Here is a 16,674-nt window from a genome sequence, read left to right as displayed (position 1 = left end):
AACTGTTGATTTAGTCTCAGTTTCCTTCCCTTCCCTGCTGGTTCCCTGTATATTTTTATTTTCACTTTGCACCACCTTCACTTCTTCCTCTATTTTGTGACCGCACTCACCTATTTCTGTGAGCATACTGATTACCAGTGTTTTGAACTTTGCATTTCATAGGTGGGCTATCTCTTCATCACTTAGTTGTATTTTTTCTCAAAACAGAGCTTTGATCAGTTCTTCCATTTGGGCCACATTTTTTATCTCGGCATGCCAATTATGTAGTACAGGGTAGAGCCTTAGCTTCCCAGACAAGGTCAAATTAAAGGAGTTCATCATCACCACGCCCTTTCTGTATGAAATGTTAAAGGGACTTATCTAAGAAAAAGAAGATGATCAAAAATATGAACAGTAAAAATGACAACAAACTCACAACTATCAACAACCAAACCTAAAACAAACAAAAACAAAACAAACTAAGCAAACAACTAGAACAGGAACAGAAACACAGAAATGGAGATCACATGGAGGGTTGTCAGTGGGGAGGGGGAGGAGGGGAAATGAGGGAAAAGGTACAGGGAATAAGAAGCATAAATGGCAGGTACAAAATAGACAGGGGTGGGGTTAAGAATAGTATAGGAAATGGAAAAGCCAAAGAACAAACTTACATGTATGACCAATGGACATGAACTAGAGGTGGGGAATGCTGGTGGGAGCAGAGGTGCAGGGCAGAGGGAAATAAAGGGGAGAAAAAATGGGACAAGTGTAATAGCATATCAATAAAATATATATTTTTAATTGTTTATTTATTCTTACATGTTTAAACTTCAGTCATCTTCAAAGTACTCTCCATTTGATGCAATACACCTATTCAGACGTTTTTTTCCACTGCTCAAAACAGTCTTTGAACAAGTCTATTTTGATGCCTTTAGTGCTTCTGCCGTTTTTTGTTTCACCTCTTCCACATCAGCAAAATATTTCCCTTTGAGGACTTTTTCACTCAGGCAAACAAAAAAGAGTTGCTTGGGACAGATGAAGAAGGAGAATAGATGAATAGGAAGGATGGGGCACAGGGGTCATGCTGTTTTGGTCAAAAACTGCTGAACACTTAGTGAGCTGTGGGCAGGTGTGCTCGTAAATCGTCCATCATGAAATGGGCAAACATGCTGAAAGAGCCTTCAAAAGAAATTCACTGAAGCCAAAGCAGCCTCTCAGAATAACGCCAGCTAGTGCGCTAGTACAGATGGGTTCCTAGAACAATCACCTAGTGGGGAAGCCTGTACTACAGAGAGCCAAACCCTCCAGAAGACAATCCTGGTGTTTTCTGGGTTTCCCCCTGTACAAGTATTTCTCTAAGAGTAGCATATTCCAGAAATCATTTTTCAGAGGCTTTTGAATAATGTTTGATCCCATTTACAAACCTGGTTAATAAGATGCCACCAAAAATTTTTACCTAAATTTATAAACTTAATAAATTTTACTTCCTCCTTTACAGTTCCACAACTGTCTTACTTAATGAATTACAATAAATTACATATAAATACTTTTATAAACCTAGTAAATTAAACTTATAAGGTAAGCATATATTTCTCCTAAATGTTCCCCCAAAGTAGTTAACATAATTTTTGTAAAAAAACCCAGATATAAATCATTCCATAATACATTTTAAACAGCAATTGTGTACTTAATTAGTCATGTTTTCTTTACAAATACTTAAATTACAAATACTTAAAATAATTAATATATAGTAATGTGCATATCCCTTAGCAGGAAAAATTATAACTTTAATACTCTTAGATATTTTTATTCTTAATTCTAAATCTTCCTGGAATTAAAGAATGCTTACCCACTACAGAAGATAATTATCATCCAAGTTAATGAAAGTAACATTTAACTAGAAATTACATCAGGTATAAAACCTGGAGCTGTACACAAATGTTATACAATTCCATTTAACATCATGGAGATTGCCTCCTTAGCATTTTGATGTTCCCACAACCAGATTATTTCAACTAGGATGGTTACTGGATTCTTGTCAGTGATTCTGATGGGACATCTAAGCCTGATTTTAAGTCACGAAACCAGTCATTCTCTCACTTCAAAGGTGGGGGGAAAGAGGATGATAACATTACTAATTCTTTAGCCTAATGGTAGAATTCCACCACTCTCGGGTAGGTTAATTAGTTGATCGTACCTTGTTCTTCTTTGGCATTAAATATATGGTGATGGAAGAAGACCTGACTTTGAATGGTGGGCACACAATGCAATATACAGATGATGTTATCACAGAAATGTACACTTGAATCCTATATAATCTTATAAACCAATGCCATCCCAATAAAGTTAATTAAAATTTTCTTTAAATTAAAAAAACAGGCCCTTGTCTTTTCCATTTAAGTCTAAAGAGCTCTAAACTTGTAAATCTTAAAATATTTAATGTATTTTCTGCCTCACTCTACAGACCTTAAAACTAGATGGACAATGGTATTCTTTTAAATTAAAAGGACATGTGACTTGGGATTCAGTTTTATACTACTTTAAGCAAAGAAATTTACCTAAAAGTTGTCTTAAGCAAGTGACATCCCCAAAGCACCTGGATGAAACAAACACAGAAATACCATTTCTCTAAACAAGCCACACATTAGAATAACTGAAACCTTAAGAAGACATTCTCAACTTTACCACAAACAAGAGCCATCAGAAACAAAAAGGATAGAAGACTTCCAATAATTTCTGAATGAGCTATGAACTATAAAGTGAATACTTAAAATGGTTAAAAGCATAAAAATTTAGGAACAAAATAACCACAAGTCTTAGGTGGTATAAATAAGAATAAATCCACACTTAGAAAATTCACAGTGTAATGGTTTAATATCAGGGACAAAAAAGTATTAATAAGAGAGAATAAGTTATCCATAAACAAACAACAATTAGACTGATTATGTAAGCCAGAGGCAAAATAATACTACTACTAATGTCATCTTCAAGATGATGATGATATCATCATCATCTACACAGGATAAAAATAACTCTCAATCTAGTGTTTTATACTAAACTATCATTTAAAAGTGGTAGGAAAATAAAGATATTTTCAGACCAAAATGAGAGTTTATGATTAGTAGAAACCTTTGTAAGAACTTTTAAAGATATGCCTCAGCAAAGAAGAAACTGAATCTAGAAAAAGTGAAATGCAAGGAACAGTGAACAAAGCAATTGGTAAACACATGGTCTAAATCAGCATTTTATTTATTCATTCACTCAACAAACATTTAATGAGTGCCCACCTTGTGCCAGTCACTGTTCTTGGTTCTGAGGTGACAGCAGGGAAAAAAATCAAAGGCCCAGATCTTACAGAGCTCACACACAAACACAATACAATACCAGTTAGCAGTAAGTACTGTAAAGAAAAAGCAGGCAGAGTAAAGGTACAGAATGATGACGGTGAGAGGGCAATTATTTTAAATAAGGTGGGCAGGGTAAAACTCTCTAGGTGACATGTGAACAAAGACCAAAATGAGGTTGAGGGCAGTAGCCATCTGAATATCGAGTGGCACAGGGGTGAGGAGGCAGGGGGGGTAGGTAATGAAAACTACAAATATTTCTTGAGTATTTCTATGTGCCAGGCTGTTCTTTATACTTTACTTGTATTCAATCATTTAATTCTCAAAATAGCCCCATGAGGTAACTGTAGTACTGATCTCTGATTTACAGAAGAGAAAGACAGAGAGAGGTTGAATGGCTGGTTCTTGCAGACACCAAGGGGCAGAAAGATAAAGACAGACAGAAGTTGAATGTCTCGCAGACACTGAGGGGCAGAGTTAAGATGACAACCTCAAAGCCTGGTTAATTATCCAACTCTAGGAAAAGGAAACAGTGTAGAACCTGAGTTCCTGGAGGGCAGGAATGAGTCTCCTGCTCTTTGCATCCATAGTGCCTAGTACATCGTAGATGCTGAATACGTTGAGCTGAACTGAATACAGAAAGAGCAGTGGGGTGAGAACTATGGAACACGAGGAGGAGGTAAGACAAAGGGAAGAGGCCACAGTCAGAAAAAAGAAAAGCAGGAGAAGAGGAGAATAGTGTAATACCACAGAAGCAATAAGAATGGAGTTCCAAAGAAGAAAGATGGTAAAGATTATCAAGTGTTATAAAAGTGAAGCACAGTCAGTCTTGGAAAGAGGTATTACACTATTAAATCAAGAAATTATCTTCAAGATTTCAGTCCCAATTCAATTAATTGAGATCTAAGATTTCCAGTTAAGGGGAAGGTGGAATAAAAGGCAATAGATGAACAGTGTACAGTTTAGCAGATACCAAAGGAGCAAAGAAGGGAAATGACAGTGGCTAATGTACGGCAAGGCAAACGTTTTTTTTCAATAAAATTTTTAAAGTAATGTGTTATGATCTCATTCTCACTTACCACTATCTTGTTCCCATTCCTTAGTTTATCTCTAATGACTTAAAATTTCTATCTTTCAGCTGTGTTTTCTGTAATATAAAAAAATAACAAAACACCATGTTTTTAGGCACTTATTGTAATAAATACCTGGAATTCCAAAATGAAGATTTCAAATGCGTACTGTCCTATAAAGTAAGAGAAATATTCACTAGAGAAAACATAAAAGAAATAAAACAGCCAAATGAAAGACTTTGACTCCTGGCATACTTTACATCAGAATCTAGACCCTGGGAAACATCTGCCCTCTGTCCTCACTCTCAGACAATCTTGCTTTTTCTCCCTCTAAAATTATCAGAAAAGACCTGCCACAAGTGCTCATTTGCATATCGGCCTACTTGTCTCATCCACGCTCGAATAACTAACCACCTTCCCTCCAGTTACCCTGAGTCAGCTATGCACGCACCCTCCACTGGTGCACTAGGTTCCATCTCCTCTTGTGTATTCAAGGACATCACTCCATAGTTGTCCATTTTCTCCCATGCATTTTTAATGTTCCCCCATTTTCTTTTCTTTTTTTAATCCTCACCTGTGAATATGTTTATTGATTTTATAGAGAGAAAAAGGGAGGGGAGAAGGAGAGAGAGACAGAGACATTGATGTGAGAAATATCAATCAGTTGCCTCCCATACAAACTTGAATTACGGCTCAAACCCGCAACTAGGTATATACCCTGACTGAAAATTGAACCCATAATCTTTTGGTGCACAAGACAATGCTCCAACTAAGTGACCCGCCTGGCCAGGGCTGTTCCCCATCTTTCTGGAGCATTCTCATCAGCATACAAACACCCCGTTACTCCTTTCCCTCCAAAACAACAAATCTTGACTCCATGTCTTTCCTTCCTAACTACCAATCAATTTCTCTGTCCCCCTTTTTAGCAAGACTTGTTGAACAATTGCATATATTCATTGTTTTCTATTCCTCTCATACCATTCTCTGAACCCACTGTGTTATTCTCCACCATTCCACCCAAAATGCTCATCAAAGTCATCAATGAGTTCCATATGTTGCTTAATTCATTTCAATTCTCTACCCTAACTTATTTGACCCACACAGAATTTGATAAAACTGCTTAGAATCTTTAAACTGCAATGTCTTCTAAAAACTAGGGATGCTAATAACAGTACCTATTTTAGAGGGTGGTTGTGAAGATTAAGTAATAAACCATGTAAAGAGCTTATTAGCACAGTACCTGGTTCACAGTCAAGAACTTGGTAAATGTCAGTTATTGTGGTTAATCAGCACTGCTACCTACATTCTACCCAAAGTCTAAAAATAGGAGTCCACCCCATTCTCCACAACCAAGATTGTGAAAAAGAACATGACTCCAAAATGTTAAGAAGATGAGTACAATCTCAACCTGTGAATCACCAGGCAAATAACTCATTCTACTATATAAAGAATGACCTTAAATTTTCTTTCTTAAAATTCCTGGCTTGCTGATGATTCCTAAATAACCACCACTAGTTTCAATCTCTCTTAAACTCTGGTTCTCATTTCCAATTTCTATTCAATAGCTTGGTCTAGAAATCTCATTAACTGCTCCAATTTTTCTCATTCTCTGTATCTCATTAATCAGCAAATCCAGTCCATTCTACCTCAGCAATGGTTCTCACACGCACTTTTCTCTAAGACCATATGCTTAGGAGGGCAGGATGGTGTCTGTTTCTGCGCTGCAGCATGGTACTGGCACAGTACTTGGCACATAAATAGGTGCCAACATCCCAGCTCAAGCTTCCCAGGACATCTGGATTATTTTCTCTTACTGGTTCTTGAGCCCCAAAGTCTGTGTTTGGGGGTAGGGGAGAGTAGTGGGTAGAGAGGGAATGATTACCTTTATTCCACAGGGACAGAGATAATGTCTAGCATATGATGAATGCTCATAAAATATGTTGGATAGATCAATAATGTTTTTCCTCCTAAGACTTCAAAACAAGTTTACAAAACAATTTCATCACAATACACATTTCGCAGAGGAGAAAAATGAGACACAAAAAAGTAAACTTAATTTGGAGAAACACTCAATTAGTGGTAGAACTAATAGAAAAATTTGCTCTCTTACCTCCTAATCCCAGGAGAGTAACTGACCCAGAGACTGAGTGAAAGACTTATGAAGATGAGATGGTAGTTTACTGTCTATTGGTACTTGACCTTGGCCTTAACTGATCTTTTCCCACTGCAAATTGGAATTTTAAATGCTAGCAGTTACTTAATCTATTAGGGTACCCAAAGAAACATAAAACAACAACTTTGATACCTACAAAATAACACAAATTTAATAAAAATAAAATTTCTTTTCAATATGTACACAGAAACATATTATGCTATTTCCAGATGAAATAACTAATTAGAGGGCCTATTAGTATTTTCACTTGTACAGAATAAGACAAAAAATTAACTTCAGGCTTGTGTATCATATTATCATATTCTTACTCCATCTCTCTTAAAATATATCACTTTAAAATAACTAACATTTGAAGACAGACGTGTAGGTAGATACACTTTGTCTCCTTGCACAACCAAAGGACAAAAACAAATGTAAGAACAAAATATAACCAGAACTGCCAGAAAACTGAACTGTATGGAAGTGCAACAACCAAGAGGTTATAGGAGAAATGTTCATTCAGACCTAGTAGGAGGGGCAGAGACAGGCAGCATGGGCAGAGAGGACATTCAGCAAGGCAGGAGCTAGAAAATCTGGCAGGCGAGACTGCAGCTGGTGGACCAGGCGGTCCCATAATTTGCATGCAGATAAACCAGGAAAACAACTGGGGAGCGAGACAGGCCACACAACCCAGGGTTCCAGTGTGGGGAAATTGTTGAGAACCACCCTGCCTGGCTTCAGGAGCTGTAAACCCCCTAAGGCTAAGGCTGAGTGAGCGACCTTTGAACCATAAGCCACTAAGGGGACAAAGCTTATCTCCCTGGCAGGAGGGCTGCTTCTGCTCCTTTTACTTCATCCATAACTGGCCCCCAGTGCTTGGTCAGTTAGCCAATGATGGGTAAGATTCCTCAAGGGAGGATGGACCTAAGACAGGCATGATCACATGGAGGCCCCAGGGAAGGACTTGGGGGGCTATGGAGAAAGGGGGTGATGGACCCTTGCCCCTCAGCTTTGACAAAGTCTGACTCCCCTGAGTCCCCGAGAAGTCTCCAAAAATTCCTTGGCTATCTGCCTCCACTGCCTGACTTAAGCCTGAAACAATGACAGAGGGCGGTGCAGCCCTGTGCTGGAGAGGGTGGGCTCCCCAGGTGATCAGGCCTGAGAAAGGATATGTAAAATCCTGTGAAGCCTGTTTTACTAAGAATGCTCTTAGTTAAATGATAAAGGCCTGAGCAGGAAATGAGTTTGTTTCCCAAAGTTTTGTAGCCTTTTAGCTGATAGACCCTGACTCAGAAGAAGCCCTAATAGTTCTTTGTATGCTAGCTACTGCTTGATCCTCACTACCTGACAATGATTAATGAGCTGAACCTGTATCCCTGTGCAAATTAATCTCAAAAAAAGCCTGTCTAGGTAAGGGTCAGAGTGCTCTCCCCTTGAGAGGGTGGCCAAGCCTCTGAGATGCTCCCTCCTTGAGGGAGTAGCCGTGAGGTCCCTTTTACTCCACAAGACTTGGTAGTCCATGTGAGTTCGTCTCATATCTCATCAATGACGCCCTGGGCACCACAAGCCAGTGCACATGTCAGGAAATAAAGCCAAAAACCTGTGGGGGTTGAGGTGGCAGAAGAAACTCCAGACCTCACAGGAGACGTCACTGGAGAGAGCCACAGAGTCCTAGAACGTACACAAAGCCACCCGCCTGGGAATCAGCACCAGAACGGCGCTTGTGGGTAGTGGGGGAAGTAACTGAAAGCCTGCCAAGAGCTAAGGAAGTGGCACTATTCCCTCTTGAAACCCTCCCTGACAAATAGCGACACAAAGCAGAAACACTGGTAGCCCAGCGCTGAAGAATACCTAAGGTTCTTCCCCTTACTACGTAACAGACTCACACAGACAAAATAATATGGTCCAAATGAAAGAACATATCAAAGCTCCAAAATACAACTAAATAATAAAGAGACAACCAACCTATCAGATGCAGAGTTCAAAACACTGGTAATCAGGATGCTCACAGAAATGGTTGAGTATGGTCACAAAATGGAAGAAGAAGTGAAGGCTATGAAAAGTGTAAAATAAAAATATACAGGGAACCAACAGTGAAGGGAAGAAAACTGAGACTCAACAGTATGAAGCAAAAAAAAGAAATAAACATTCAAGCAGAACAAAATGAAGAAAGAAGAATTCAGAAAAATGAAGAGAGGCTTAGGAACCTCCAAGACAACTTTAAACATTCCAAAGTCCAAATCATAAGGGTGCCAGAAGGAGAACAACAACAGCAAGAAATTGAAAACTTCTTTGACAAAAATAATGAAGGAGAATTCCCCCAACCTGGCAAAGGAAATAGACTTCCAGGAAGCCCAGGAAGCCCAGGAAGCTCAGAGAGTCCCAAACAAGTTAGACCCAAGGAAGCACACATCAAGGTGCATCATAATTACATTACCCAAGATTAAAGGTAAGGAGAGAATCTTAAAAGCAGGAAGAGAAAAGGAGAGAGTTACCTACAAAGGAGTTCCCGTAACACTTACCAGCTGATTTCTCAAAAGAAACCTTGTAAGCAAGAAGGGGCTGGAAAGAAGTATCTGAAGTCATGAAAGGCAAGGACCTACATCCAAGGTTACTCTATCCAGCAAAGCTATTCATTTACAATGGAAGGGCAGATAAAGTGCTTCCCAGATAAGGTCAAGTTAAAAAAGTTCATTATCACCAAGCCATTATTATATGAAATGTTAAAGGGACTTATCTAAGAAAAAGAAGATTGAAAATATCAACAGTAAAATGACAGCAAACTCACAACTATGAACAAGTGAACCTAAAAGAAAAAGAAAAACAATGAAAACAAAAGCTAAGCAAACAACTACAACAGTAACAGAATCAGAGAAATGGACATCACATGGAGACATTTCAGTGGGGAGGGGGAAGGGAGGGATGAGGGGGAAGTACAGGGGAGAAGAATCATAATAGGTAGACATAACATAGACAGGGAGAGGTCAAAAATGGTATAGGAAACAGAGGAGTCAAAGAACTTACATGTACAACCCATGGACATGAACTAAATGGGAGGAATGCTGGAGGGTTTGGGGGGGCAGGATGGAGAGGGGACAGAGGGGGAGAAACTGGGAAAACTTTAATAGCAAAATCAAGAAAATATACTTTAAAAAATAATAAAAGGTTGTTTTGATTTATCCAAGCAGCTGCTGGTGACTGAAAAGAGGATTATGACTGAACTCAGCATAAGCATGATACATAGGGTGTAACTTCCAAAACTGTGGCACACTGCTAGAATCCATGGTAAACAGAGAGCCTTGCTGTGAAACAGTGGGGATAAATGAGTTTTGTGTTTGAAGTCCATGAAGTGGAAAGGCCAGAGTCACAAACAGGACTACCAAATTCATGCCTAGTGCCGAACACATCAGATGCATCATGGAAACATTTTGTGCAAAAAGAGGTAAATTCTGTTTACCTTTTTCTGTTTACCTGAGGACTTCCACTGTAATTTCAGTGTGATGTCCCCATAGAGAAATTTTTAAAATTCCACTTAAAATATCAGTATTTATTTAATTTAGCATTTCTCCTACCACCTCTAATAAGAATTTAATCAAGTGGATGTATCAGGATATACAGATGATATGAAAACATACCCACAGACACCACTGAGTTTTGTAGGAAAGTAACATAGCAGAGTAGATAAGACTCCTGAACTGGAGGCGATCTGGATTCAAATCCTGGGTCTCCCTGTTCAGATAACTTGGGAAAATTAAAATCCCTATAAACTTCAATTTTCTCAGATATAAGTGGGGTTCATAACAATAAATTAGCAATAGTAATATAGGTACACAATAATAGTACCTACTTCATGACATCACTGGAGGGATACATAAAATAATGCTTATAAAACATTCAGTAAGTGACAAATAATTAGTTATCATTCTTTCCCTGAAAATGATAACTAACTTCATGAGATTTAGCCATTTAAAAAACCATATCCTCCTGGCTGGTGTAGCTCAGTGCATTGAGCGCAGGTCTGCGAACCAGAGGATCTCGGTTCAATTCCCAGTCAGGGCACAGGCCTGGGCTGCAGGCCAGTTCCCAGCAGGGGACGCACTAGAGGCAACCATACATTGATGTTTCTCTCCCTCTCTCCTTCCCTTCCCCTCTAAAGATAAATAAATAAATAAATAAATAAATACCATATCCTCTCTGCCAGGATTTATTCAAAATGTTTTAGAAAATTAAGGAATTATGTAGATTGTTCAGAGAAAAAAAATAAAATTTTTTGAAGAATTTTATGAAAGAGGCTACCATTTTTTAATTCTGTTATTCACTTATGTATCTGAAAAAAACATTGTGACACTTTCTTTCAAAACTGACCATGTGTTTTAATTACTTATTACTTGCCAGTTCCTGTCTTAGACATTAAATTATCTTAATTTAATGAGATAGAGATCTCAGTTTTACAGACAGTGAAGCTAATATTAAGAGAGGCTAAAAAACCTGCTCAAGTTCATAAAGTAAGCTAGCGTCAGAAGTAGACTTCAAACATAGATCTTACAGATCAAAAAATAACTTATGACTATATCCATTGTTCATTATCACTAAGTGAAAATTTTATTATGTTTGTGTTCCGTAACCTTTAGAAAAAAATAGTAAAAGCAGAAAAATATTGTATAACTAACTTCTCATAACTTTTAACCCTAAACTTACAATCTTAATATTTAGTTATCTTATTAGCTCATGAACACATTCTGTGCTGCAAACCTGTGTAAATTTCACTTCATTAACATCTGCCTTACACATATGTCACCATGATGCTATCTGATGAACTATCTGTGCCTTTGCTTATGTAACAATTTTATTCATAAAGTTTATCCCATGCTAGTACTCAAGGTATTAAACAGAATTTTGTCACTCATAGAACCTTGTGGAGTTGATGGGTATTTTTCTATTGTTGTTGATGATATACATGAGAATAAAGATTTTTCCCCAGGCAATGAATACACAGTCCTCAATTTTTTATTAAGGGTTTCTGACAGACAGAAGGAAAAATACACACAATGGCTACATACAAGATAAACTTTTTTAAAAAAATTTAACATGGAGGATGGCTGTTCAGAGAATTGCATTCTGGTCCATTCATCTTTCACTTTCATTAAGAGTAAAGATTAAAGCATGAGTATAAAAATAAATCAGGTCTATATTATGGGCAGTTTAGTGAAGACAAAGAAAAGGAAATACCTGGGCTAGTGTTTCTTAATGTTCATCCATGGGAAAAGTCAGCCACAGTTTTTATTCAGTTTGAGCCACAAATACTAGAGTTATTATCTGTGGCCACTGCTTTTTGAAATACACCATGGTGCTCTAGCTATTCAGAACAGGTATTGCCTATACTGAAAGTTATTCTTAGGACCAAATGGCTGCACTGGTAAAGTCTACCAAACATCTGAAGAAGAGTTAACACCAATCCTTCTCAAAGTCTTCCAAAAAGTTGAAGAGGGAACACTTCCAAACTCATTTTATGAGGCCAGAATTACCCTAACAGCAAGCAAGATAAAGACACTGAAATTTAAAACAAAAGAAAAACACTATAGACTAATATCCTTAATGAACACAGAGACAAAAACTCTTAATATAACATTAACAAACCAAATTCAACAACATATTAGAAAGGATTATACACCTTACTACATAAGATTGATTCCTGACATGCCAGGGTGGTTCGACTTATGCCAATCAATAAATGTATCCACCATATTAATGAGATGAAAAATACAAACTGTATGTTCATCTCAATAGATGGATGTAGAAAAACCAGTTGACAAAGTGTAACATTCTTTCATAATTAAAAACCCTCAACAAATTGGATATAAAAAGAACATACCTCAACATAATAAAGGCCATGTATATGATAAACCCACAGCTAATATTATACACAACAGTGAAAAACTGAAAGCATCTCCTCTAAGATTATGAATAGGACACAGATGACCACTGCCACCACTTTTATTAAACACTGCACTGCAAGTCCTAGACAGAGCAATTAGGCAAGACAAAGAACTAAAAAAGCATCCAAACCAAAAAGGAACATGCAAATACTGGCATTATTTGCAGGTGATATGATCTTAAAAACAGAAAAGACTCAACCAAAAACAAACTGTTGGAACTAATCAATGAATTTAGAAAGTTGCAGGATATACAATCAACATATACAAATCAGTGTGTTTTTACAAACTAATGACAAAATATCTGAAAAAGAAATAAAGAAAAACCTAACCCATTCACAATAGCACAAAAACAATAAAATAGGAAGTGAAAGATAGGTACAATGAAAACTATAAAACTTTAATCAAAGAAATTAAAGAACATACAAACAAATGGAAATATATCCTTTGTTCATGGATCAAAGATTAATACTGTTCAAATGTCCATTCTACCCAAAGCCATCTACAGAATCAACACAATCCCTATCAAAATTCCAAAGGCATTTTTCATAGAAACAAGAAAAATAATCCTAAAATTTTTATGGAACTACGAAAGACCCTAAATAGCCAAAGCAATCATGAGAAAAAAGAACAATGCAAGAGGTATCACATCATATTCCTGGCATCAAACCATATTACAAAGCTACAATAATTAAAAATGTAGTACTGACATAAAAACAGACACAGATGATTGCAACAAAATAGAGAGGAATCTACTAATAAACCTCTGCATATGTTTAATTAATATTAGACAAGCAAGCCAAAAACACTCCGTATGGAATGAATAGTCTCTTTAACAAATGATGCTGAGAAAACTGAATAACCACCAGCATAAAAATAAAACTGAAACCCCTAAATTACACCATTCACAAAAATAAACTTGAAATGGATTTAAAAGACTTAAATATAAGACCTGATATACTGTAAAACTCTTAGAAGAAAATATAGTAAAGAATCCCCTTGGTATTAGTCTTAGCAATGATTTTTTTTGTCTATGACACCAAAAACAAAATCAACAAAAGTGAAAGTCAACAGGTGGGACTACACCAGACAAAAAAAGCTTTATCACAGCAAAAAATACAAAGAATGAAAAGACAACCTACCAAATGGGAGAAAATATTTGCAAACCATATATTAGATAAGTGGATAATGTTCAAAATGTACAAAATAATGTACATTTTGTACATTCTATACATTACTGTACAAAAAAATCATACAACTCAATAAAAAAGAAAAATAATTTGATTTAAAAATGGGCAGAGGAACTAAAATCACATTTTTTAAAAAGAAGACATACAAATAGCCCAGAGGTTCATGAAAAGATGTTCAACATCACTAATCATGAGGGAAATGCAAGTTAAAAACACAATGAGATATCACCTCACACCTATTACAATTGCTATCATCAAAAATAAGAGATAAGTGTTGCAAGGATGCAGAAAAAAGAGAATCCTTGTGCACTGTTGGTATGAATGCAAACTGGTTCCATTACAATGGAAAACAGTGTGGAGTTCTCACAAAATATTAAAAATATAACTACCAGATGATCCAGCAATTCCAACCCTGGGTTTATATCTGAAGAAAATGAAAACAGGATATTGAAGAGCTATCTGCATCCCCCTGTTCACTGCTGCAACATTATTCACAGTAGCCAACATATGGAAACAACCTCAGCACCCATGAACAGAGGAATGGATAAAGAAGATGGGGTACATTTATACAATGGAATAGCATTCAGCTGTGAGAAAGAAGAAAATCCTGCCATTTGCAACACCATGAGTGAACCTAGAGGGCATTATGCTAAGTGGGATAAGTCAAAGAAACACAAATACTGTGTGGTATCACTTATATGTGTAATCCAAAAAAGCCAAACTTACAAAAACAGACAACAGAATTATGGTTACCTGGGGTTGGGAAATTAGGGAACTGGGGAGATGTTGTTTAAGGGTATAAACTTGCAACCAGTAAATAATCAAATCTTGGAGATCTAATGCACAGCATAGTGATTACAGTCAACAATACTCTATTATAAAGTTCAAAGTTGCTAAGAGACTAGATCTTAACTGTTCCCAAAACATAAAGGCAATAATAATTACGTGATGAGAAAGAGGTGTCCACTAATGCTATGGTGGTAATCATATTGCAACATATAAATATATCAAATGGCACATTCTATACCTTACATTTATAAAATGTTTATGCCCATTATCACCATCTTTTAGATTTAAACAAAGCATATTTCTGAATTAATGACTTTTATAAAAACAAAGTATTTTATTATTTATACGTACACAAAATTTTCATGTTCTGATAGATCAAAATGACATTACTTCTTTATTTCAGTATTTACTTTGGAACTTCCATGGTAACAGTCCTATGATTCTTGAAACATTGCCTTTTGAGGGTTAAATTACCTTAATCCAAAATAGCTGAAAGTGGTTACACCTGAGGAAAGCACTATTTTGTTGCAGACCTTAGAAAATAATCATCATGTGTTTTTAAAATGGAAATCATAAAATTATCTGTAACTCAATGGAAAAAAAACTGAAAGAATAAATTAGCCATTTTTCACACTTCTTTAAATACTTTTGGAAAGATATCAACAAGTTAAACACAGAATCTTATTAGTGACCAAAGAGAAACATTTCCTGTGATGCAACACTCTGGCCACACCACTTCACAGTCTGGGGGAATGAAAGCCAGAAAGACTAAACTCAGATTCTGATCTGGTCGCCTACCTTACAGGTCAGGGTCTCTCAGCCCTCACTTTCCTGACTTGCGGAATTAATGGAGCTATTCATTAAATGTTGATTGAATGCCTAAGTGTCAAATCCTGTGTTAGCAATGAAAGTTTGTTATTTTTGTTTTGAGAAAAGACAAAAAGTGCAACCTAACTGCTATGAAAAAACCATCATGCCTGGGAAAACTTAAAAAGACTGCAGAGAGGAATTACAGTTGAGCTGAGACTTGATGAATGTAAGCTGCTTAGGTGGGGACTGTGCAAAGAGACTGCAAAGACAAGACAATGGGAAAGAATGAAAACGAGAGAGGTTTATGTAGATGATACAAAAGCCGGGCACCAGGGAGATAAACTTAGAGCTTTATCTTACACACTAGAAAACCTGACCATTAATCTTTAAGAAAAAGTAAGGTTTCTTCTATACTAAGACTCCAGAAATTGGCTGTAGGCCCAATCAGATGAATCCAATCTGTCTAGTACTTCACAGAAAGTTAAGAATCTTTGAAAGCAAAATATTTTAAAGCAAAACAACAACAAAAAATCAACCAAGTTTTCATGCTGACATTATAAAATCTAAAAGACCTCACTTAAGAGGATCCAAGGTGGTGGCAGAATAGGTGGAAGCTACAGTAAAGCTCCTCACAAAACCAAACTGAAATTGCAACTAAATTATAGAACAATCATTCTCAATAATCAACTGGACACTACCTGGAGAGAAGCCTTACAACCAAGGGTACATGGAAGAAACCATATCACCACAAGACTGATAGGGAGTACAAGAGGTGCAAGAGGGCTGGCTGGGCTCCCACAAGTGGCAGCTGAAGTTCTACAGGGATATTTCAGTAGCCAGTAAGCCCTGCTGAGGAGTATAGGGTCTAAACCCCAATCTGGCCTCCACAACCCAGAACACAGACCCAGAAAAGGTGCCCACATGACATCTGGCTATAAAAAGCAGCAGAGTTTCTGTCCGCCATGAAGAGACAGATTGAGATGTAGATAGCCTTTCAAATTGAGATGTAGACAGCCTTTCAAAGGGCCAACACACAAAATTTCTATTGTAGCCACTTCTCCTGGCCCCCACACAGGAGGACAGAGTGCACTACAGCTGTGTGAGTAGCTGGTGAAGGAAAAACATACACAAATGCAGAAAGTATAGAGTCCCAAACGAGATGGACCCAAAGAGGCCTACACCAAGACACATCATAATTGAAATGGCAAAGTTAAAGACAAGGAAAGAATCTTAAAACCTGCCAGAGAAAAGCAGATACTTACCTACAAGGGAGCTCCCACAAGACTGTCATCTCATTTCTCAACAGAAACATTTCAGGCCAGAAGGGACAGGCATGAAAAATTCAAAGTGATGAAAGGCAAGGACCTACAACCAAGGCTCATTTACCCAGTAAGGCTATCATATAAA

The 16,674-nt window shown here is 37.1% G+C and overlaps 1 protein-coding gene across 7 annotated transcripts in view; it reads right to left on the bottom strand.

Moving 5' to 3' along the window:
- Positions 1-16,674, bottom strand: part of KATNAL1 (katanin catalytic subunit A1 like 1) — a 138,484-nt gene that overhangs the window by 80,408 nt on the left and 41,402 nt on the right. The window contains exon 1 of one of the 7 annotated variants that reach the window (XM_053672895.1): positions 111-681. The exons of the other annotated variants lie outside the window; for them this stretch is intronic. Within the exon in view, the coding sequence (XP_053528870.1) occupies positions 111-160 (50 nt within the window). The 5' untranslated portion in view covers positions 161-681. Of the gene's footprint in view, positions 1-110; positions 682-16,674 lie in introns of those variants that run through there. 7 annotated transcript variants of the gene reach the window in all.

The sequence above is a fragment of the Artibeus jamaicensis genome, unplaced genomic scaffold (assembly GCF_021234435.1).
Source record: "Artibeus jamaicensis isolate MK-2021 breed Jamaican fruit bat unplaced genomic scaffold, CSHL_Jam_final contig_793, whole genome shotgun sequence".
In the NCBI taxonomy this organism is placed as follows: domain Eukaryota; kingdom Metazoa; phylum Chordata; class Mammalia; order Chiroptera; family Phyllostomidae; genus Artibeus; species Artibeus jamaicensis.
This window is presented reverse-complemented; position numbering and strand designations above follow the sequence as displayed.